Here is a 25,272-nt window from a genome sequence, read left to right as displayed (position 1 = left end):
GGCCCCATACGCCGAGGGTGGCGGGTTCGAACCCGGCCCCGGCCAAACTGCAACCAAAAAATAGCTGGGCGTTGTGGCGGGTGCCTGTAGTCCCAGCTACTCAGGAGGCTGAGGCAGGAGAATCGCCTAGGCCCAGGAGTTGGAGGTTGCTGTGAGTTGTGCGAGGCCACGGCACTCTACCGAGGGCCATAAGGTGAGACTCTGTCTCTACAAAAAAAAAAAAAAAAGATTTTCCTTTATTTCCATGCTTGGGCGGGGCTTGGCAGGCCTCTAAGAGGGATCCCTGCTCTGTCTCAACATCATAGGTCCCACCTAGATCTACAAATCAGAATTAGAACCCCAGTTTGTGTTTAATAGGCCCTTTGTGTAGTTCTAATGTAGCTCCAGAGAGAGACTCCTGCTCTAGACTATCAATTAGGGGGAGAAGGTGTCTGTCTGGTCCACCATTTGTGCACTCATGTGGAAGCCAGGCCCAGCAAAGGTACAGTGCTCAACACTTGGTTGGCGGGAGAATGGTCAGTTAGTCACAAAGGAGTGCTCATCTCTGAACGGCATGAGACACGCTGAGTCACTGAAGATGTGGAGCAGCAGCTTGTGAGACACCAGAAAGGAGGAGATGGACCAGCAGCTGCACCCCCACCCCTGAGATCACAGGCCTTTTGGCTTGCTTGCTGGGAACTGGTGTCAGCCCCCACTCACTATACCATCATGTGAGGCATGGTATGGGGACTGGGGGGATGGCAGGGAGGGTGGCTAGGTGGGGCAGCAGTGGCTGGGCGGTGGGTGGGTGGGGGAGCAGATAACCTTTCCTGAAGAAGCCTTGTGCTTCGGTTAGCTGCCTGATCGGACTTCCTTTCTCACCCTGTCTGTGGAAATTGGGGTGGTGGATGCTCAAAGTCAAGGGAAGACAAAACGTGCTTGAATAAATGCTCCTCTGCAGTAGGGTTGTTCCCCTAGTAATGGCCCTCCAGCAGCCATCAAGTGCCTGGGGACTCTTTGCGGGGAAATGTGAGGCACAGGTAACAGCATACACATGTAACCTACCATTCCTTCTCTTCCCAAGAGGGGACTAAGAGCACACGGAGCCTAGTTAAATGACTTGAGAAGGTCATACAGAAAGAGCAGCTAAGAAATAACCTCAGGCATCGTGAGCGATGCACAAAGAGCTTAAGTGCTGGCCCAACCCTATCTGAAGCTGAAGACGTAAGGGCAGACCCAGATTAGAAGACACACACACAGAGCTATCCCAGGAACAGGGAGCCTGGGGCAGGTTGAGGGCGACCGCCTCCGCATCATGCGTCCGTGGGTGCACCGGGATAGGAATAGCATCCCTAGCAGACAGTCTGCATAGGCAAGGGCCGGAGGCATGACAGACTCGTACAGCTGCCAAATGTCTGAGAGTCTGACCAACGCAGTAAGGCAAGGGTGGTGGCAGTGGGCAGTGGCAGTGTTAGCTTAGCTGACACCTCGCGTGGGTCCTAGCGTCACGCCTCCCAGGCACCGCCCCCTCCCGGTTACGTGAGCGCGAACCCGCCCCAGCCCCTCCCTCACCGGTTGCGCGTGCGTTTCCCTGCCATTGGCTCCGCCCTCTCTCGGACCAGCTGCGCGCGCACTGCCCCGCGCACGCGCACCGCGCAGCGGCCCCGCCTCCGTTCCCCCGGCGCTCGGATCCCGAGTCCGCGGGAAGATGGCGGCGCCGCTCATCCCCCTCTCCCAGCAGGTAGGGTCCGGGAGGGTCCGGGGGTGGTCCCGGGGCGCGCAGCACGAGGCTGGCGCCGCCAGGAGGCCAACGCGCTTGGAGACCCGGACGGGCGGCGGTGGCAGCGCCCGCTGGTGTTGAGGGACTCGCGGCGGGCGGGCGGGGGTGCGGCCCTGAAGGTGACAGGGCGGTGGGGCTCGTGGCCTCCCTCGCCCCAGCGACCCGACGCGGGTGGCGAGGAGGCTGGGCGCGTAGGCCGTCTGCTTCTCTCGGGGCCCGGATCCTGGTACGACAGAAGCTCGCAGGTCGGGCAATGCACGGTGATACTGGGCTCTATGCCAGGGAGGTGGGCGAGGGGAACGAGCATTTCTGTCAGCGTGGCGGCCCCAGTAGTCTTTGTCTGTCGCTAGTCCCAGCCCCCCGGGCAGACAGTGTTCCCGCAGGGAGCAGGCGGGCTGGAGGGCAGAACCTGGCTGGAGCCAAGACCCGCCAGCAGCGCAATCTCAGACGCATTCCTTCCTCCCTTGGGAGCTGCTTCCGCTTTCCTGGCATTGAGTGGAGATCGCACGTCTTCAGACACCGTCTGTGTCCTCAAATTCGCCTGATGTGCTTACTAAGGGGCAGTAACTGTAGCGCGACACAGACGTGCACAAAGAGCCATGCGCAGGCAGCTCCACTTTTTGGGAGGGACTTCCATTCATTCATTTATCTATCCATTCCTCAAACGTGCGTTAGGTTAGATGCTGGGAGTGCAACAGTCATCCAGCCAGACAAGGTCGCTGCTGTCCTGGAGGTGACACTCGAGGGAACTGGAAACTACCTATGTCCTGCTAATCACAGCTGCTTTTATTTGCTGAATACCTGTGTTGTGCCAAGCACCATATTATAAGTGCTTTGCTGGAATTATCTAGCACAACAGCGATTACTTATGAGGACACTGGATCAGATCAACTTTTGCCTCCAACTTAGTCCACTGAATGTCCTCTGATGAAGCTCATAGCCTCTCCACACAGCAGGTGCCTTATATAAAAAATGGAGTGTAAAAATATATTGAGGCTGGGGCAGTGGCTCACACCTATAATCCCAGAACTTTGGGAGGCCAAGGTGGAGGATCACGTGAGTGGGTTCAAGACCAGCCTGGGCAATACAGACAACATAGTGAGACTCCATCTCTACAAAAAATCGGAAAATTAGTTAGGTGTGATAGTGCATGTCTGTAGTCTCATTTACTCCAAAGGTTGAGGCAGGACAATTGCTTGAGCCCAGATGTTTGAGGTTGCAATGAGCTATGATGACTTGATTACAATCTAGCTTGAGCAACAGAATGAAATCCTGTCTCAAAAAAAAAAAAAAAGTACTGGGATAATGCGAAGATTGTGTAAAGCAAGTAGAACTGTGCCTAGCACATTAGAAGCACTCAGTGGTACTATGATTATTATCATCATTCAGTCTCTGTCAGATTTGGACATTTGAGGATAGAGACCACAGCAAGTGAGGATGTCAAACCTGATAAAAGATGATAGGTCGACATGACTGGTCAGCTTATCCAAGGAGAGACTGTGTACACCTGGTAAATATTGTAAGAAGTAACCAATTTGCAACACTGTCACTAAATTAACAGCTACAAAGAACAGTGGTTATTAATTAACAGTTCTTGTAACAGACATGAAAGAGCTCTGTAAACTAAGTGCCTTGCAGATAGTAGGTATTGTTACTATTAAATATCTGTTGATAGTGGGTGGAGAATCTGTGACCATCTAATTTCACAATTATTCTTTTTTAAGCAACAAAAGCTTCATCCTTCTCTTTTGTATCCCTTTTTTTTTTTTTTTTTTTGTAGAGACAGAGTCTCACTTTATGGCCCTCGGGTAGAGTGCCGTGGCGTCACACAGCTCACAGCAACCTCCAACTCCTGGGCCTAAGCGATTCTCTTGCCTCAGCCTCCCGAGCAGCTGGGACTACAGGCGCCCGCCACAACGCCCGGCTATTTTTTGGTTGCAGTTTGGCCGGGGCTGGGTTTGAACCCGCCACCCTCGGCACATGGGGCCAGCGCCCTACCGAGAGTCTCACTTTATGGCCCTTGGTAGAGTGCCGTGGCCTCACACAGCTCACAGCAACCTCCAACTCCTGGGCTTAAGCGATTCTCTTGCCTCAGCCTCCCGAGTAGCTGGGACTACAGGCGCCTGCCACAGCACCCAGCTATTTTTTGGTTGCAGTTCAGCCGAGGCCGGGTTTGAACCCGCCACCCCTCGGTATATGGGGCCGGCGCCTTACCGACTGAGCCACAGGCGCCGCCCCTGTATCCCTTTTAATAAAAGGATTTGTTCTGTAAAATTTGGATTCAGCCAAAAGGCCATACTTAAGGACCTAGGGGGCCACATGTGTCTTCAGGTTGTAGGTTTCCCAACCCTAATAGCTCACTTTATGAGAAAGCATTTTGGTTTGTTTTGGGTGGAGGTGAGAGTCTTTTTAAAAACTTAAAAAAAAAAATCCTGTCTAAGGCTGGGTGAGGGGGCTCATGCCTGCAATCCTAGCACTCTGGGAGGCTGTGGCGGGTGGATTGCTTAAGGTCAGGAGTTTGAGATCAGCCTGAGCAAGAGTGAGACCCCATCTCTAAAAAACTAGCCAGGCATTGTGGCAGGCGCTTGTAGTCCCATTTACTGGGGAGGCTAAGGCAAGGGGATCACTTGAGCACAAGAGTTGGAGGTTGCTGTGAGCTATGATGCCATGGCACTTTACTGAGGGCAACAAAGTGAGACTTTGTCTCAGAAAAAATAAATAAATTAAAATAAAACTTCCTGTCTAATTTTGACACTAGCCCTAATTTGAACTTTGATGATAACTAAAGTTTATTGAGTGCTTTAGAGTTATAAAATACATTCTAGCATGTTGTCACTTACCTGCACTACACCTTGCACTTCAAGGAGGGGTTTCTTATTTTACTAATAGAGGATTAGCTTGAGGAGTGTGGTGATTTGCATGAATGTTTGAAAACAGGAATCAGGTCATGTGACTCATTTGCCTTAGAACCTTTGGAATAGAATGCTGATTCCTACCCAAGAACCATGAAGCCCTATCAGCCAGGCACCTGTCAGCCTCTCCTGCTTTGTCTACTTTGTGCTGTCCCTGGTCCCCCACACTGCAGCCATATGCACTGCTTTCTTTCTTGGTCCTCAGGATGTCCCACTGGCTGTTCCTTCTTCCTGAAGTGCTTTTCTTCATTCCCCTCTTGGCACTTCTAGTGCTTGGCTCCTTCCTCTCCTTAAGGTGGCAGCTCAGATAACACCCTTCACTGAGGTCTTTGCTGATCATCTGTCTTAAGTAGCACCCCACGCAGCTGTCTGCCTCCTTCATTCTGTCCCTCAGCACTGAACATGGTCCACAGATGTCTGTTTCTTTGCTCTCTGTCTTCCTGTTAGACCAGTTGCCCGGTGAGGCAAGAATAGGCTTCTTCCTCAATGCTCCCAAGGTCAGCTTCCGGGAGATGTCAGGGAAACCTGTGAAGCTGCGACCACCTAGTGCAGTTTCCACGCAGCTCGTCTTCTCTCTGTGTGGGATGGGGCTGTGGGTGGGGACAAAATTGAACCAAGTTGTAAGAAGTGATTGACAGCCTGGATCTTCTGGCTTCTGACAAGTTCAGGGTGCTGACTTCCAAGCTTTTTTGTGTTCCTTTCCCTGAATGTTTGTCGAATGAAAGTGTGACCCAGTTTTCTTCCTTTGGGTAATTTTTCAGTACTTCTTTATGCCTGCTCTTGAGTGAAGCTCTGCAACAGGGATTTCTGTCAGCCTTGGTATGAGGCACTGCCCTCCCAGGCCCTTGCATTCTAGCTGAGGAGATTACACAGGTTCATAGATAATTCCAGGGGAAGCATGCATATGATTCCAGGAGAATTTCTGATCTGGGGCAGTAGAGAGCAGGAGAGGGTACCCTGGTACAGAGGGCTAAGATTTGGTTGGATTGAGGTGGCAGAGGACACTTGGAAAATGGGTGGTCAGATGGAGGTGAGTGAAGGGGTTAGCCAAGGGAGGAGGAAGTGTTTTTTCTACCCACATGCTTATGGGTATCTGTCCTAATCTACTCTGTATACCTGTCATCAGTAGGACATCACCTTACTATCCTTTTGTGACCCTGAAGATCAGTGTCAGTTGGAAGAGTCTGTACTCTTGTCTCTCTAGGAGGGATTTTATTTACTTTTAAATTTATTTTGGCTAAGGCCTGGCACAGTGGCTCATGCCTGTAATCCTAGCATTCTGGGAGGCCAAAGCGGGTGGATTGCCTGAGCTCACAGATTCGAGACTAGCCTGAGCCAGCGTGAGACCCCGTCTCTAAAAATACGTATGTGGGGCCATTCCCCTATCCACTGAGCCACAGGCGCTGGCCAGGTTTTCTTTCTTTCTTTCTTTTTTTTTTTTTTTTTAAGACAGTCTCATTTTGTTGCCCTCGGTAGAGTGCCATGGTATCATAGCCCACAGCAACCTTAAACTCTTGGGCTTAATTGATTCTCTTTCCTCAGCCTCCCAGATAGCAGGGACTACAGGCGCCCACCACAACACCCAGCTATTTTTAGGGTGGCGGGTTCAAACCTGGCCCCCACCAAACAGCAACAAAAAAATAGCCGGGCGTTGTGGTGGGTGCCTGTAGTCCCAGCTACTCGGGAGGCTGAAGCAAGAGAACCGCCTGGGCTCAGGAGTTGGAGGTTGCTGTGAACTGTGTGACACCACAGCACTCTACCAAGGGTAATAAAGTGAGACTCTGTCTCTACAAAAAAACCCAAAAAACAAAAAACTTTTATTTTGGTTGGGCGTGGTGGCTGATGCCTGTAAATCCTAGCACTCCTAGCACTCCTAGCATTGCTTGAGCTCAGGAATTCCAGATCAGTCTGAGCAAGAGTGAGACCCCTATCTCTACTAAAAATAGAAAAACTAGCCAGGGCATTGTGGTGAATGCCAGTAGTCCCAGCTACTCTGGAAGCTGAGGCAAGAGGCTCAAGCCCAAGTTTGAGATTGCTGTGAGCTATGATGCCATGGCATTCTACCCAGGGCAACAAGTGAGACCCTGTCTCAAAAAAAAGAGAATTTTAATGAGCCCTTAGAATAGATCAGTGTGAGTGATCTCCCCATCAGCATCTCATTGATTTATATTTCTCCTTGCTTCCCAGCTCAGCTGTCTTCAGCTCTCCAAAACACTTTCTATGTAAGCAGGCTTGTATTTCTCTTTTTTTTTTTCCTGCAGTTTTTGGCTGGGGCTGGGTTTGAACCTGCCACCTCCGGCATATGGGGCTGGTGCCCTACTCCTTTGAGTCACAGGTGCTGCCCCGTACCTCTTATTCTTTTATACTCTTCAAGGTTACCAGCAACCCTGGCATCTTTTGCTCTAGTGGCTTGTCATTGGAGCGTGTCTTCTTTGAGCCCTGCAACACTGTACCTGTCAGCCTTCATTCTTCATCCACCTCCCTTTTGTTCTCTCCCCTTTCCCCAAATTTCAGCCTGCCCACCTGTATCCTTTCTCTCTGAATGCTGCCTCCTGTGGAGCTTTCCTGCAGAGTGCTTTAAACCTTTCTCCCCCACCCCCCGCACCCTCCAGACCTTAAGGAATTCCAGTTTCATGTTTCTCCCTTGCCCCTGCCAGCCTTCTAGACCCTGGCACTGGTCACTTCCTTGCTACAGCCCAAAGGGGCTGGGGCTGTTTCTCATCCTACTTAGTCTTTCCTTCCCATTTCATCCCACACCACTGTGGCATTAATCTTCTAAAACATACTCACAACCATTTCCCTGCTCCAAAAACCTGTAGCTCTCTGGAATTCCTGAGCTTCAAAATAAGTTAGGCTCCCTGAGCGGAAGCCCTGCTGTCCTATACCCTAATCCTGTTCAGACTCCACCTGGCCTGTACGGCTCACTTTCTTCCCACATGCTTTCTAGCCCCTCAGGATCCCTAGCTCTGTTGCTCTGTGTCTGTCACCTTCTGCTGCATCCTGCCTGCCCTGGAGCTGCTCTTTGAGGCCTCTTCCACATGGTCTTCCCTCCTGTGCCTTCTGTGGCTCTCTTTCATGGCTCCTGTACCTCGGAAGCCCATGATAGCTGGAGGAGAGTGCTGAGCTCAGTGAGAAGCCACTGCCTGGTGCCTGAGGACTTCTATCTTCCTTCCTTCCCCCTGGTATTGTTTCGTTTGTCCATGAGCTTTAGATAAATTTTCTTTTTAACAGATGCCACCATTCCAGGAGGTTTTTATTCCATCTGCGAGCGAGAATACTGAGACCTACAGAAATTAAATAACTTGCCAAAGCCCTGTAGCTGGTGGGTGCAGAGCTGAGGATGTACCCATGTCTGCCCATTGCAGCTCCCCACCTTCCTTGGGCACCCTGCCCAGAGCAGTGCCTGGCCAGTGTGTCTGGAATGAATGCTGAGTGGCTTGGGACACTTGCTTGTCCTCTTGTCTCTTTTTTTTTTTTTTCTCTAGAATAATTGCGAGTCTATCTTACTAGCATGCTAATGGTGATGTGGTAGAGAGTGAAGTTTTAGAGTAAAACTCATGCCTGGGAGATCCAGAATTCCTGGCTATTTGTTTCTTTATTTAAAAGGCAAAAGATTTATGGGATCTGAAGAGAAACCAGAATTTCTCTCTCTTTTTTTGTAGAGACTAGGTCTTGTTCTGTTATCCAGGCTAGATTGCAGTGATGTGGATATAACTTACTGTGACCCTAAACTCCTGGGCTCAACCCATCCTCCCACCTCAGCCTCCTAAGCAGCTGGGACTATAGCTGGGACCATTCCTGGCTAATTTTTACTATTTTTTTTTTTTTGCAGAGACGGGGTCTCAGCATGTTGCCCAGGCTGGTCTCTAACTCCTTGTCTCAAGCAGTCCTCCTGCCTTGGCCTCCCAAAGTGCCATGATTACAAACATGAGCAAGCCACTGTGCCCAGCCATGGCTGTGTCTTGTTGACCTTTATTGGGCTAGTGTTTTTGACTAAATACACCTCAACCAGCAAGAACTCCAGTTCTGAACTTCAGAACAGCTTTCTCATACCCAATTCTTAACCTAGTCAGCTGATCTGAGAAGCTGATCAGTCAGTTTAGATGGTACTGGAGAGCTGAGTGTCCACTTTCCAATTCTGTTATCTCAGGCTGTACCATATTCTGTGATGGACAGACAGAACTACTGCTGCACCCCAGTGGGAGGCACCGTGTCAGTCCCTGTCCTAGGGATGCTCTCAGGTCCTCCCTACTTTGACCTAATCTGAGTGGCCAGCGTCCACGTGGAAATCTTGATACTCTTTCTTTGAACATGACTCTTCAAGTCTCAGTATTATTTGAAGCCACTTTACGGTGCCTGCTTTTCAGTGTTCAGGTCCTCAGATGTTCGTTCAGTGCCCTCGGTGGTGCAGGTACTTTCTGCACCTCAGTTTCCCATCTGCAGATTTTGACTAGTACTGAGTATCTTCTTTATCTGCCTAGACACAGTGGAGCATCAGGACCCTGAGTGTCATGTTGGTGCCCTCAGAGCACATAGACCACACTGTCCTTGGATAAATATCTTTGCTGGGTGCTTTCTGGGCAGTGGGATGGCACAGTGAGTTGGAAGACAACCCTGTCCCATGGAGCTGACATTCTTGAGGAGGGGCGTGGATGGAAAGAAATGAACAAATACATAGTGTGTCCAGTGGCAATCCATGTCCCGGAACAGTAGAACAGGGGAGGATTGTGATGTGATGTGCAGTCCAGGAAGGCCTCACCACATAGGCTGAAGGGACTGAGTAGAAAAGACATCAGCTTTTCCTGTCCTCCTGGTCACTTTGGTTGATGTTACCCTCTTGTGTATGAAGGGTAAACTGAGACTGGAGATATCATATCCCTTGCCCAAAGTTGCATCTGGAGAGCTCTCACCACTGGGTTCCAGGATCAGGCCTCTTCATTGCACTGTAGTTACTTATCTTGGGAAGTTTCTTTTAGCTACCAAGCCTTACAACAGGGTGACATCTCCTGATCTCATTTGCTTTTCTACAACAATTATGCTACCTGGTTGTTAGATGTTCTGTAGTATGAGTGGAGAGGATCGCACTTGTGTGTTTATTTTGTGGCTTTAATCCCATCTCATCAGAAGGTAGAGGGGAAATGGGAAATGGGAAGGCCTGCTTATTGTCTTCCTGAGGATCGGAAGTTTTCCCTCCTGGAGCGGTGAAAGTGCTACCCTGCCCATGCAGAGCTGAGCTGGCTAGGCCTGGCTCACAGGAGGGGTGGCTTGGCCAGGTCACAGAGAAGGCACAGGGCATGGGTGGTGGTCCAAGGTGGAGGAGGGGCAGATAACTTGCCTCAGTTTGGGTGTTGGATGGAGGAGAAGGGGTTGGGGCACAGAGAAGGAGGGAGGCATGTCTTTTCACATGGAGGTGAAGCAGACTGAGCAAGTGCCAAGAGACTGCAATTCTAGCTCAAAAGGCTAAACTATGCTGCTGGAACTTTGAGGTCCACCTCCCTCTTTTAATAAGGGTGACTTAAGGATGAAAGGAGGAAGGTGTTTTAGTAAATGGGACACTGAAGTCTGTGCCTGGGGTACAAATTGGCCCAAGACAAAAGGGAATGATGGGATGTCTGCTTGCCCAGAGAGTGGCCAGTGGCAAATGGGGGTGAGGGAACTGAGACTTGCCTACCTCCTCGTGCTAGGCTGGGCTTTACCACTGGACAGAATGGTGGCCTGTAGATTACAGTCCTGCATGGAGTGTAAACCATTGGCTTTTAAGGCCTGTGTGGGCTTTCCTCCATAATAAAACTAGCTCTTTTTTTAAAAAAAGTTTTTTTTTAAGAGATAGGATTTCCATCTGTGTTTTAGGGTGGACATGGTCATATCTTGAACTCTGAGGCTGAAGTGATCCTCCTGCCTCAGCCTCCCGAGTAGCTGGGATTACAGGTGTGTGCCACCATGCCAGGCTGATTTTTTAATTTTCTATAGAGATGGGGGTCTCCTTATGTTGCCCAGGCTAGTCCTGAACTCCAGGCCTCAAGTGATCCTCCCTCCTTGGCCTTCCAAAGTGCTGTGATTATACTCATTAACTACTGCACCTGACCAATACCAGCTCTTTTTTTTTTTTTTTTTTGAGACAGGGTCTTGCTCTGTTTCCCAGGCTAGAGTGTCAAGGCCACAGCCTACCTCATGGCAGCCTCACACTCCTGGGTTCAAGTGATACTCTTGCTTCAGTCTCCTGAATAGCTGAGATTATAGGAGCCCACCACAATGCCTGGCTAACTTTTTTTTGAGAGACAGGAGTCTCACTTTGTCGCCCTTGGTAGAGTGCTGTGGAGTCATAGCTCAAATTCTTTTCAGCAACCCCAAATTCTTGGGCTCAAGCAATTCTCTTGCCTCAGCCTCTGGAGTAGCGGGGACTACAGGCTCCTGCCACAATGCCCAGCAATTTTTAAGGATGGAGTCTCACTCTTGCTCAGGCTGGTCTTGAACCTCTGAGCTCAAAGCAATCTACCTGCCTCAGCCTCCCAGAGTGCTAGGATTACAGGTGTGAGCCACTGTGCCCAGCCCCAATCCTAGCTCTTAATATCTCGAGCTGTTGCAAGGGAAGAAGGGGCTACAGATAGCCACAACAGTTGTTGCCTCAGGTTTCCATCTGTTCTGCTGGCTGCATGGGGATGTATTCTTGATAGCATAGTCAATTTACCATTGCATTGGGAAATATGGCAGGTTCTTGAGGAGTGACACCTTTAGTTTGGCTGCTTACACAGGGAATGCTTGGGGCTGGATACTAGCTCAGAGATGTTTGCTATGATAGGGGCATGAAGTGATGAAAGAGGAACCTGGCTGCAGATTGTTTCAGAAGGAGGAGAAGGGGCTGGTGATTGAAGGAAAATGTGGGGTGGCCGTGTAGACAGGAGATTGTCTGAGTGGGGAGAGGAAGCAGGTATGTGCAGCCAGCAGGACAAGAAGAGCCTTCAGTGAGCCAGGATAACAGTGACAGGCAATGCCTGGTGGGCTGCAGGCATGTGAGTTGAGGCAAAACCCACCTAGCTGTAGGAGATCTTCCAGGCTGAGTGAGTCCCCGGATTTATGTCCAGTTCAGAAGAAGCCCAACTCTTGGTTTGGGGGTATCATTAGATTCCATTCACTGAGCTTTTGTGCGCTTAGAACCAAGATGAAAAAAACTGAACTCCGCACTGGGTCAGCTCAGAGCCAGGCACCCAGGCACAAAGATAAGTAGGACACAGGGTGACAAACACCCTCCTGGAGGTCAGGTGGCACCCACGGAGGTAGAATGAATACCTACACTGGGCTGGAAATAAAGGGCTGGAGGAAAATAGTGCCTGCACCTCCTTCTTTCTTTTCCCTCCTCTGTTCCAGCAGGAATAGCCGCACACTTCCCTGACCAGTGCCTCTCCCCCTACCCTCTACATGTGCTCTCCCTCCCAGTACCACTTTCACAGCTTCCCGTCTGCAACCCCCAGCCCCCAAGTCAGAGCTCCCTTTCCTGACTCTGGTAACCCAGAATCTCCCAAAAGAGTATCGTGGAGTGATTTTGGATGCAGATGTTATGCAGAAGTAAGGAAGTGTTGTTGGACCCCTGATGGTGTCATCATCCCTGTGCTTGTTTCTGGACAAAGAAACTGAGGAGATAAAATGACCAGCCAGGCCCCTTCAGGGAGTCAGGTGCCCAGATCAGACTGCAGGCTTCAAGGCCACCAGTTTGTCCCATTGATGCCACACTGTGGGCTCCCAGGAGGGCAGGAAAAACTCTGCCTGTCCTGCTTCCTGATATGTCCCCAGCTCCTGAAATATAGGTGCCTAGCACATAGCAGGCAAGTGATATCCATTTGTCCACTGGAGGCTGGATGCTTGAAGCAGCAGCCAGGAGTGTAGTCTTGTCTCTCCAGCTGCCTTTCATGGGAGTTGACAGATGGGAACACTGTTTCTTGAGTGAAGTAACAGGGCCCAGAACCACTCTCTCTGCTATCAGGAGTCAGGGTGCCACCAGGACTGGGGTCCCGCTGCCTCTTCACGTCCACTCAGGAGAGAATGAGAAAGGGCTTCCCTCTCATCCTCTGTGTTGTTACATTGATCCATAGAAAATTGGCTTTTCTTAATCCAAAGAGGATGTACTTTTCAATTTTACAGTTTTGCATTATTCCTTGGAAAAGAAAATGATCTTGTTTCAGACTGTTTCAAAAGGGGAAAGATGAAACTGGAAGAAAACCTGTTGATGAAGCCTTTTATGCTGAGAATAACCAGGGCTGCAGTTTGGGGGTAGACAAGCCCTCTGAATTCTCCCACACCCTAGTAATGGTACTATTTATGGTTGGCGGGGTTGGAGGAGGGTTCCAGACACAATTGACCTCTTGACCTGGGCATGTGTTAGTGCTGCAAATATTTCTCCTTTGAGTTTTTCTTTGGTACAAACTTTGGTAAGATTTGGAAAGTTCTGTGTCCACAGCACCCCATGTTGGTTTTGGAAATTTTCTCCATTGAGAAGAAGATTCTGGAGTGGCTGGGTAGACACCACAATTACTGTGTGGGTCCGGCAAGTCTGGTGATCCCTGTAGTGCAAATTTCAGTGCCATCATTTTGCTTGCTCACAACAAGCTGGGCTCTTAGTGTTTTTTTTTTTTTTTGGCAATTTTTTTGGCCGGGGCCGGGTTTGAACCGGCCACCTCCAGTATATGGGGCCGGCACACTACTCCTTTGAACCACAGGCACCGGCCAGTGTTTTTTTTTTTTTAATTTCAGATTAATATGAGGGTATAGGTTATAACGTTTTCATTCATTCGGCAAGGTCCCTGCTGTGGTTGGTCCCATTCTCAGGAGGTGTGCTGTACACCCTTACACTGTGCCCAGTAGGTGGGAGTATATCCTCTTAGTGTCACTTGACTTTGCTGATTTAATTATTTTGTGGCGACTCTTAGCCACTAGAAAATATCCTTTAACTCAGTACCACATAAGTGGGTTTTTATAGGTATGTACTTACCTGCTGTGTGTGAGATTGTTTTTAAAAAAATGACGGCTGGCAGCGCCCTTAGCTCAGTGGGTAGAGCGCCGGCCACATACACCAAGGCTGGTGGGTTTGAACCCAGCCCGGGCCTGCCAAACAACAGTGACAACTACAACCAACAAAATAGTCAGGCCTTGTGGCGGGCTCCTGTAGTCCCATCTACTTGGGAAGCTGAGGCAAGAGAATTGCTAAGCCCAAGAGTTTGAGGTTGCTGTGAGCTGAAACACCACGGCACTCTACCCAGGGTGACAGCTTGAGACGCTATCTAAAAAAACAAACAAAAAACACAAAGAATGACAGCTAAGACTAAGAGAACTAGTGAAATACTGTTCTGTTCTAGATGCTAGGAGAAGCTTACCTGACTAGTTGAGGGAGAAAACAAGTATGATTTGTGCTATAGTTAGTCAACATTTGGTGAAATACTTTATTACTTGGCAAGAATCATTTGGTGGGCCGACTGTAAGCCTCTGAGGATTTCCTGTCTCAGGAATAATGATAGTGATATGTTAACTACTATAAGGGAGGCAATAATGGCTTCCATTTGCAGAGTGTGGTTGACCTACATATTATACTTTGATACTTACACTAATCCTCAGGGAAGGGGATGGATTATTCCCATTTTATAGGTGGGAACACCAAGGCCCAGAGAGGTGTTGTAGCCTTTGCTCACTCTCATGGAACTTATCCCCTCCTCATCTGAATCATACCTATTCCAGGAACAGAGACATTTAGTGAAGACTTGCTTCCAGCAAGCTGGAATAAATAAGAACCCTCCATTTCCCCAGGCACTAAGAAGGTAGGAAGAGAATGTTATCATTATGGTAGATCAGTTAGACCTTCAAAAGTGCCCCTTTCTAAGCTCAGGGCTATGGGACTTTGGGGGCAGGAGAGGCTTGTTTCAATTGCAGGAACAAAGGAGGCAGTGGCTTACAGTAGGCAGAGCCCCCAGACATAGGGAATACAGTCATGTGCTGCATAACAATGTTTTCATCATTCATGAATTGGGTATGTGACAGCAGTCCAGTAAAATTCTAATACCGTGGTTTGGGGTGCCTTTTTTTTTATTAAGAGACAGTCTCATTTTATCACCCTTGGTAGAGTGCCATGTCATCACACTGCTCACAGCAACCTCCAACTCCTGGGCTTAAGTGATTTCTCTTGCGTCAGCCTCCTAAGTAGCTGGGACTACAGGCACCTGCCACAACGCCCGGCTATTTTTTGTTGCAGTTTGGCTGGGGCCAGGTTCCAACCCGCCACCCTTGGTATATGGGGCTAAGTGCCCTACCCACTGAGCCACAGGTGCTGTTGGGGTGCCTTTTTATGTTTAGATATATTTACCCTGTACAAATACTCAGCATTGTGTTAGAATTGTCCATAGTGTTGAGGACAGTGCCTGCATTAGCCCAGGTATGGAGTAGGCTACACCTTCTAGGTCTGTGTGTGTGCACTTCTGTGTTCATGTGACAATGCCATTGCCTGACGACGAATTCTCGGAAGGTAGCCCCATCATTAAGCAATGTGTGACTGTATTTTGTACTAGGATAAGGAGAGAAAGATGCACGGCATGTTCACAAGAGCTGCCATCCCCCATCCCTGGGCCTCAGGTCTGTAGCAGGTCTGTGGTCTGTTAGGAACTGAGCTGCACAGCCAGAGGTGAGCGGCAGGGAGCAACTAAAGCTTCATCTGCATGTATAGCTGCTCCCAATGGCCATTGCTCACATCACAGCCTAAGCTCTGGGGATTGAGTGCTCTGTGTTAGTGTACATGTGTGTCTGGGCATGGGACTATATATGCGTGGGTGAGCATGTGAATGTGCATGCACGTGTGTGTGACTGAGTGTGTACGTGTATATGTTTGTGGAGTGGAATCAGCCTGGCAGGGGAGGGAGATAGCTCGGGAGCACTTTGAGTACTAGGCAGAGGGCTTGAACCTTACCCTCCTTTGGAAACCCACAGAGTCGTTCTGAGCATGATAGTGGCCATGATGGAGTGAAATGAAGAGGAAGGCAGGTGGGGCGTGTGCTGGATGAGGGTGGGACTGTGCAGTCTGGGAAAGGGGGGCTGGCCCTGCCTATCAGGACATAGCTCCTGTCCTCATCCTCCTTGTCCTCACTGCCTCTGCCATCAATCACATTTGCTCTTCCGAGTTGTCACGTGTGCTAGATGACTGGCATTGGTTCCCTGACCAGACTGTGATGCTCCGTGGTGGCAGGGCCTGTCTTTCTGCTCATCATAGAATCTGGGAACCTAAGGTCGTGCCTCATGTCTGGAGGGCCCAGGAGAAAAAATAGAGTCTCTGGGAGGCAGGTGCTGCCACAGTGAGGAGAAAGCACCCCGCCCTGCCTGGCTCCATCCATTGCCAGGAACACCCCAGCAGGAGGCCAGACATGTCCAGACCCAAGTCCTGGGCAGTGTGCTCGGATGGTAAGCCAGGCAGGAGTGGAGTCGGGCCAGGGATCAGAAGATGGCAGGGACCTTGGAGTCTAGGAGTGGCCAGTGTAAGAGGAGAATTTCAGGAAGACTCAGAGCACCCTGCAGAAAGTTGGGAGCCCTCAGGGAAGAAGGCAGCAGCACCCCCTTGTGCAGGGTACACTTCCTGCTGAGCTGTTGATGCCTTCAGCCTCTCCCCTGAGTCTTTCCACAGAGTCTCCTCATTAGATAGAGGAAGGAAACAGAATGGGATGAGGGCTGTTCTCTGAGAAGCACAGGACGGGCAGCATCTAGGGGAGACAGGGCCAGCAGCAAGGAGGGATCCTGGGAAGATGGGGTCACTTTTGACGTTAAATAACATTGTCAGGAGGAAGGGCTGGAATCTTCTCCCCTCCTGCCCATGTCCCATTCCAGTTTCATCCCACTTGCCCTCTGCATGGCTGCACTTAACCTTAACCCCTGTACTTTCTCTAAACTCCTGTCCGTCAGCCCTTCCAACACCTGCCCCCTTGGTGTATTTCCTCTGATGGCCCTTCTTTCTTCCTTCTGCATTGCAGGCCTGTTACCCTGCCCAGCACCCAGCACCCACCACAAGAACACAAGATGCTACCTCCTATATTCCTACCCTGTTTCCCCGAAAATAAGACAGTGTCTTATTTTAAGGTGTGCTCCCAAAGATGCGCTAGGTCTTATTTTCAGGGGATGTCTTATCTTTCCTGTAAGTAGGTCTTATTTTCGGAGGATGTCTTATTTTCGGGGAAACAGGGTAGGAGGTAGCATCTCCCTGTAGCCCTGGATGTGTAGTTATGGAGTTGCCCTCCATCTTGTCTTTCCACTGTAGCACTTGGCAGCCCTCTGTGTTTTGTTGTGTCTAATGACGTCCATAGGTGGGGGTTGGGGAAGGTGCTCTTGGTCACCTCTGCACCTGCACCAAGGGCAGTGCCCCTGAGGAGGCAGGCACTCAGTAGATACTGCTGGAATGGGAATTAGATTTCTACACTGACACCCCCATAGGGACATCTCAAAGAAACACATTTCAAGGGGAACTGTTGTGCCCCCCTCCATGTGTGTCTGCACAGTGAGTTTCTATGTCCTTAGGCTGCCTCCTGCCTCAGTCTCGCCCCAATCACTTCCTTCCAGCCCCCCTCCTGTACCCGCCCTTGTGTAGCTGACACATACTGTTCACCTTTCCATGTGCACACCTGCCAGCCTGCTGGACTGTCAGGCTCCTGCTCCTGTGGCTCTGCCTCAGCATAGCACACACAGACCCTTCTGTCATCTGGTATGTCTGCCCTTCTACCTGGCTGCAACCATGCTGAGCCCCAGCCTGCCTCCTCTGCCCTGGGGCATGCCTGGCCCATCTCTGACCCCTTGGGGCCAAGCTCTAGAGGTTGCCTTGGCTGTGCCCACCATCACCATTTTATCACATGGCCCTCTGCTCCGGAATCTTGGACTCACTTTTCTTGCCTACCTCAAGCCCAGAGCATTGTCCTGCGCACTTAAAAAAAAAGACAGAGTCTCTCTCTCTCTGTTTTTCAAGTAGTTGGGACTACAGGTGCCTGCTATTACACCTGACTAATTTTTCTACTTTTTGTAGAGACCAGGTCTCACTCTTGCACAGGCTGGTCTCAAACTTCTGGCCTTAAGTCATCCTCTTGCCTTGGCCTTCCAGAGTGCTGGGATTACAGGTGTGAGCCATTGCACCCCAGCCCAATGCCTCTTCTTAGTGTGAACTTAATGTGTGTTAATAGAATGAATGAATGAGTTGAATGAATGAATTCCCAAGTCCAAAGGAGTGAGAGCTGGGAAATTGAAGGGTGGACCCCTCTTTCAGGAGGTTTTCTGTGAAGGGTAGGGGGAGGTCCCTGGCTTGAGGTGGAACCAGGATGAAGGGGGCGTTTCTGGGGACAGGATGTGATTTCACTTAGAGCTGGTGGAAGGGGAGGATAATAGGAATCACAACAGCCAGCAATCGACTAGTCCCCACTGGTGGGAATGCTTGCCCTCATCTCCAGATGTAGAAACTGAGGCACAGAGAGGCTGCTCGACCCTCCCCTGGATTGCACAGTGTTCCAGTGCAGCCTCAGAGCTGCATATGGAGCCAGGCAGTTTCTGGGCTAGCTTAGTCCTACATCCTTTACAAGGCAGTGCATTGGGGCAGGAAGCTGCTGCAAGTGACCTTTGTCTCTCTTACAGTTCCATTTCCAGGAGGCTGACAGTGATGATCTCTTAGGAATGGCATAATCCTAGCTTTCTGGGAGGCTGAGATGGGTGGATTGCTTGAGCTCAGGGGTTTGGGACCAGCCTGAACAAGAGCAAGACCTTGTCTCTACTAAAAATAGAAAAACTAGCCAAGTGTCATGGCAGGCACCTGTAGTCCCAGCTACTTGGGAGGCTGAGGCCAGAGATCAATTGAGCCTAAGAGTTTGAAGTTGCTGTGAGCTGTGATGCCACCGCACTCTACCCAGGGTAACAGTGCAACTGTCTCAAAAATGAAAAGCTTTCAGACTTTGATTCTGTGCTCTGACCTCCACCCCATCTGTCTTGTTTACCCTGATATTTCATTGTGTCTAGGCTATCAGTAGTGGTTCTCCTGCTTCGTGGTTCTCCAGGGTGAGAGACCCTGTACCCTGAGTTCCACTGGGGTGGGAGGGAGGCCCTGAGTCCTGGGGGGTACCAGTCATCCCCAGGGAGAATCCATGCATCTTCCTCAGGTCCTGCTTCTCCTTGTACCTCTGTTGTTCTGTTTCTATCCTGTTTACAGAAGCAACTTGTGTTAACATAGAACACTAGTGAACCCAGAAAGCCAGGAGGAAGCAAACCGGGCTTGCTCATAGACATCCCCGTTACTGTGTGGGAGATAGGATACCATGTGTTTACAAGCCAGGTCCCACAGGACTTACTCCTTCAGGCCCCACTTTTTCACTTGGCAAATAGATGACAAATGTAGCCCATTCGGAAATACCGGTTGTTTTTACCATTTGTTAGGAGGTATTTATTCTGTCCCACATAGACACAGCAATTTATTATTGGCCTAACCAGTTCTCAGCTGTTTTCAGCCCTGCATTTGTGCCCTCAAGAAGGGAAAACCAAACCAACCCTCTTGCCCTTTCCTACTCTTGTATAACTTACTTCTTCAGGAGCAGAATTTGTAGCCTTGGGAGGGCATACTTGTGTGTGTTTTTTAAAGGAATGGTAGTTTTTATTTGTTTGTTTTTGAGACAGAGTCTCACTCTGTTGCCCAGGCTAGAGTCTTGTGGCATCAGCTTAGTTCACAGCAACCTCAAACTCCTGGGTTCAGGCACTCCTCCCCTGCCACAACCTCCTGAGTAACTGGGACTATAGGTACCTGCCATGACATCTGGCTAATTTTTCTGTTTTTAGTAGAGACAGGGTCTCAACTCTGGATTAGGCTGGTCTCAAACTCCTGAGTTCAAGCAGTTCACCTGCCTCAGCCTCCCATAGTGCTAGGGTTACAGGTGTGAGCCACCACACCGGGGCCTGAAGTCTTACTGAGTTGCCCAGGCTGGCCTTGAACTCCAGACCTCAAGGGACCCTGTCATCTAAGCCTCTCAAGTAGCTGGAAAGTACAAGGAGAAGCAGCTTCTGCCATTAGATTCCTTGCCAAAGCAGAAATGTATCAAACGGTGGTCTTTAATTATGCCAAATTTTAAATATACTAAAAGTAGATGGGAAAGTTTAATGAATTCCCTCGTACCCACTGCCCATTTACAACAGATTCCAGCAGTTTGTACTAACCCCTTGATGCCCTCTACATACTTTTTTATTTCTTGGGTCTTTTTTTTTAGAGGCAGGGTCTCACTTTGTCACCTAGGCTGCGATGGTGCAAGCTTCAAACTCCTATGCCCAAGAGATCTTCCTGCTTCAGCTTCCCAAGTAGCTGGCACTGTAGGTACATCACACCAGGCCTAGCTTTTATGCTTTTCTTTTCCGCTAGTGGTTAAGACTGTTTTTCTTTACATAACCACAATGCTATTATCAAACCTTATTAGTGTTGTCTAATAATACCTAGCTCATGTTTACATTTCCATGATTATCTTCAAACGTCATCTTGCATTTTGTTGTTAGATCTCCTAAGATTCTTTCTTTCTTCTTTTTTTTTTTTTGAAACAGTTTCATTATGTCACCCTCGGTAGAGAGCCGTGGTGTCACAGCTCACAGCAACCTCGAACTCTTGGGCTTAAGCAGTTCTCTTGCCTCAGCCTCCCAAGTAGCTGGGACTACAGGCGCCCACCACTACACCCGGCTATTTTTTTGTTGTAGTTGTCATTGTTGATTTTTTAGCTGGCCCAGGCTGGGCTCGAACCCAGCAGCCTTGGTGTATGTGGCCAGCGCCCTACCCACTGAGCTACGGTGCCACCAGATCTCCTAAGATTCCTTATGGGGAAAAAAAAAAGTCTTTTTTTGAGATTATCATAGATCCACATGCAGGTGTAAGAGAGGTCCTGTGTACCATTTACCCAGTTTCCTCCAAGGCAGCCTTTTGCACAGTGATTGCACAGTATTGCAGCCAGGATAGATGACTGTCGACACAGTTGGATAACTATTTATTTCTCCAGAGTAAATGCCTAGAATTGATCTCTCCTGATGCCCTTTCTTAACCACTCCTACTCCCCTCCCAGCTCTTCCTTACCCCCAGCAACCATCTGTTCATTTCTATGATTTCATCATATTAATAATGTTAAATATATAATGGAATCATGCGGTATATAACCTTTTGGGTTAGGCCTTTTTTTCACTCATTATCTGCAGGTTCTTCAGATTGTTGTGTATGTTGGTGGTTGATTCACTCCTTTCCGTTGCTGAGTAGTGTCCATGTTGTGCTTGGATCACAGTTTGTTGAACCAGTCACTCATTGAAGGACATCTGGAATGTTTCCAGTTTGGAGCTCCTGTAAACATCCATACAGAACATCATTTTGAACATAACTATTTATTTCTCCAGAGTAAATGCCTAGAGAATGGGAATTCATTGCTGAGTTGTGTGGTAGTTGCATGTTTTGTTTTGAATTTTTAATTTATTTTTAATTTTTATTATTGTGATTATTATTTATTTTGACACAGGGTGTCACTGTTGCCCAGGCTAGAGTGCAGTGGTGTCATCATAACTCACTGCAACCTCAAACTCTAGGCTCAGGCTAGCCTCCTGCTTCAGCCTCCTGAGTACCTAGGACTATACGTCTGCACCACCATGCCTGGCTAATTTTTGTAGTTTTTGTAGAGATGGGGTCTCACTTTTTCTCCAGCTTGTCTCAAACTACTGGCCTCAAATGATCCTTTTTCCTTGGCTTCCCAAAGTGCTGTAGTTAGTTATATAGGTGTGAACCACTGCACCTGGCCTTTTGTTGTTGTTGTTTGTTTTGTTTTGTTTTTTATTAACAAGAGAAATTTTATTTAGAAAGAAAAAAAAGAGTTTAGACCACTTCCAAAGAGAGTTGGAAGTAGGAGGAGAAAGATGAGAGAGACCTGGTTTTGTTTTTTAAAGAAACTGCCAAGCTATTTTCTAGAGTTGTTGTACTTTCATACTTTCCCACCAGCAGTGTATGAGTGGTCCAGTTTCTCTGCATCTGCACCAGCATTTGATGTTGTCACTATTTGCCACACACATTTTATCTACTCTCATAGGATATACCCTGTTTCCCCAAAAATAAGACAGTGTCTTATTTTAAGGTGTGCTCCCAAAGATGTGCTAGGTCTTATTTTCAGGGGACATCTTCTCTTTCCTGTAAGTAGGTCTTATTTTTGGAGGATGTCTTATTTTCGGGGAAATGGTAGTAGCATCTCACTGTGGTTTTAATGTGCTTTTTCCTATTGGCTAATGATGTGGAACATCTTTTCTTATGTTTATTTGCCAGCTGCTGTATATCCTTTTTGGAAAAATGTCCTTTCATGTCTTTTGCCCACTTTTAAAAACATGGGGTCTCACTATGTTGCCCAGGGTGGCCCTGTACTCCTAGGCTGAAGTGATCCTCCTGCCGTGGCCTCTTGAGTAGCTAGGACTTCACGTGCCTGCCATTGCTCCAGCTTGCCCACGTTCTGATTGGATTGTTTGCTTTTGTTTTGCTGTTAAGTTTTGAGAGCTCTCAAAATACGTATATTATGTTTTAGATGCTAGTCTTTTGTTGGATATGTGTTTTGCAAATACCTTTTTGTCCTCTGAGTCTTTCACAGAGCAAACTTTTAATTCTAATAAAGTCTAATTTGTCAGTCTTCTGTTTTATGAATTGGGCTTTTTTTTTTTTTTTTGTCCCTCCCGAGATAGAGTCTCACTATGTCACCCTTGGTAGAGAGCTGTGGCGTCACAGCTCACAGCAACCTCCAACTCTTGGGCTTAAGCCATTCTCTTGTCTCAGCCTCCCGCGTAGCTGAGACTCCTGCAGCCTCTTCCACTGCAAGCCTCACCCCTGGTCTGTCCCATTTCTGCCTTTGTCTGAGGCTTGGCTCTGGGCTCACTTTAGGGTTCAACACCGGTGGGCAGCTCTGGTAGCTGCTTACATATGCAGAGGGCTCTTTCTCGGCAACTTTGAGGCTTCTTTTTTTTTTGCAGTTTTTGGCCTGGGCTAGGTATGAACCTGGCACCTCAGGTATATGGGGCCTGTGCCCTATTCCTTTGAGCCACAGGCGCTGCCCCTTTGAGGCTTCTTTTGAGAGCCCCAAGGTCTTGGCGTAGGGGTGGACAACACAGACCGCCCCTGGTTGGTGGACTTGTGGCATTAGCAGTGTGCATTGTTAGCTCTGTCATGGTGACACCTTAGGGCGGCTTGTAGATATCCCCAGGAAGAAGCAGTGAGGTTAAGAGGAAATGGCAATTAGGGTCTGGTGTTTTCCTTTCTTTCTTCCCCTTTTGCTTTTCAGTACCTAAAATACATGTAATTAAATCAGAACCTCTAACTGTTGTCATTTTCTCAGGTTACCTAAGTGGATTCCCATAGTTAAAGAGGAATGCTTGAGCCATGCTCTGTGGTTTCCATTAGCTCTAGGTCTTTAAGATTGATAACCAGCCATCATGTGTTTTGTTTTGTTTTTTTTTTCTTAAAGATAGGGTCTTGCTTTATTGCCCAGATTAGCCTCAAACTCCTGGGCTTGGTTGATTCTCCTGCTCAGTCTCTCTAGTAGCTGGCATTACAGGTGCAAGCCACTGTGCCCGGCCCATTGAATGTTCATGTATCCCCCAGACAAGAGTACAATGGTGTAATCATAGCTCACTGAAGTCTCAAATTCCTAGGTTCAAGCAATCCTCCTGCCTCAACCTTCTGAGTAGCTGGGACTACAGGTGTGCCACTGTGCCTAATTTTTTAATTTTTTTGTAGACATAGGGGTCTCACTGTGTTGCCCACGCTGGTCTTGAATTCCTGGTCTCAAATGATCTTTCTGCCTCAGCCTCCCAAAGTTCTGGGATTATAGGCATGAGCCACTACACTCGGCACACTGTACTTATCTTTTATTTCACTTAGCATAATGTTCTTAAGGTTCATCCATGTTGTAGTACGCGACAACATTTTCTTCTTTTATAAGGCCGAATAATATTCCACTGTATGTATACACCACATTTTGTTTATCCATTCTTTTTTTTTAGACAGAGTTTCACTATGTCACCCTCAGTAGAGTGCTGTTGCATCACATCTCACAGCAACCTCCAACTGTTGGGCTTAAGCGATTCTCTTGCCTCCGCCTCCCAAGTAGCTGGGATACGGGCATCCGTCACAATGCCCCGCTATTTTTTGTTGCAGTTGTTGTTTAGCAGGCCCAGACCAGGTTCAAAACCACCAACTTCAGTGTATGTGGCTGGTTCTGTAACCACTGTGCTACGAGCGCAGAGCTTGTTTATCCATTCTTCTGTCAATGGGCATTTGAGTTGCTTCCACCTCTTGGCTTTTGTGAATAATGCTGCTGTGAACGTGGGTGTGCAAATATCTCTTTAAGATCCTGCTTCACATTTTTGGATATATACCAGGAAATGAGACTGTCATATCATAGTTCTAATTTTAATTTTTTTTTTTTTTTTTTGAGACAAAGTCTCACTTTGTTGCCTCCAGTAGAGTGTTGTGGTGTCACAGCTCACAGCAACCTCAGACTCCTGGGCTCAAGCAATTCTCTTGCCTCAGCCTCCCAAGTAGCTGGGACACAGGTGCTCTCCACAACACTCGGCTATTTTTAGAGACGGGGTTTCACTGTAGCTTAGGCTGGTCTCAAACTTGTTAGCTCAGGTGATCCGCCTGCCTCAACCTCTTAGTAAGTGCTGGGATTACAGGCACAAGCTACCTCTCTTGGCCCTCTATTTTTAATTTTTTGAGGAACCACCGTACTGTGTTCCATAGTGATTACACCATTTTACAGTCCCATCAGGATTGCACAAGAGTTCCAATTTCTTTTTCTTTTTTTTTTGCAGATACCCCATTTTCCCGAAAATAAGACAGTGTCTTATTTTAAGGTGTGCTCCCAAAGACGCGCTAGGTCTTATTTTCAGGGGATGTCTTATCTTTCCTGTAAGTAGGTCTTATTTTCGGAGGATGTCTTATTTTCGGGGAAACAGCTCACAGCAACCTCCAACTCTTGGGCCTAAGCGGTTCTCTTGCCTCAGCCTCCCAAGTAGCTGGGACTATAGGCGCCCACCATTGTGCCTGCCTATTTTTTTGTTGTAGTTGTCATTGTTGTTTTAGTTGGCCTGGGCCAGGTTTGAACCCGCCAGCCTCGGTGTATATGGCCAGCGCCCTACCCATTGACCTACAGGTGCCACCAAGAGTTCCAGTTTCAAAGTGATAGGTTTTTATCTTTCATTTATTTGATGATTAATGACACTGAGTACTGTTTCACATGTTTCTTGTTCATTTAGATTTCCATTTTATAAGGTGTCTGTTCTGGTCTTTTGTTAATTTTCCTAATAGTGTGTCTGGAAGAATTCTTTATACATTCTAGATATAAAGTCTTTATTGGTTATATGTGTTTCATATATCTTCCACTCTGGCTTCGTGACTTGGGATTACCAGGCTTTCCATTAACCATGGCAGGGAGGGCCCAGAAGGCAGGGTGGTCCCACAGGACTCCCATCCTCTCTCTTGGGCAGTGGGGCTACGGTGTCAGTAGTGCCTGGTGCTGATTCTGCTGCTTTCATTTTGGCATTGTGACATTGTGGCTGTGGAAGTGG

At 48.4% G+C, this 25,272-nt stretch overlaps 1 protein-coding gene across 7 annotated transcripts in view; it reads left to right on the top strand.

Annotated features, from left to right (window-relative positions):
• The first annotated feature begins 1,653 nt into the window (after positions 1-1,653).
• EPS15L1 (epidermal growth factor receptor pathway substrate 15 like 1) overlaps positions 1,654-25,272 on the top strand; it is a 116,306-nt gene continuing 92,687 nt past the window's right edge. For all 7 annotated transcript variants that reach the window (XM_053583787.1, XM_053583788.1, XM_053583790.1 and 4 more), the window contains exon 1: positions 1,654-1,720. In XM_053583787.1, coding sequence (XP_053439762.1) covers positions 1,688-1,720 — 33 coding nt within the window. In that variant the 5' untranslated portion in view covers positions 1,654-1,687. The remainder of the gene's footprint in view (positions 1,721-25,272) is intronic.

The sequence above is a fragment of the Nycticebus coucang genome, chromosome 3, assembly GCF_027406575.1.
Source record: "Nycticebus coucang isolate mNycCou1 chromosome 3, mNycCou1.pri, whole genome shotgun sequence".
NCBI lineage: Eukaryota > Metazoa > Chordata > Mammalia > Primates > Lorisidae > Nycticebus > Nycticebus coucang.
The sequence above is the reverse complement of the archived record's forward strand: the minus strand, read 5'-3'. Positions and strand labels throughout refer to the sequence as shown.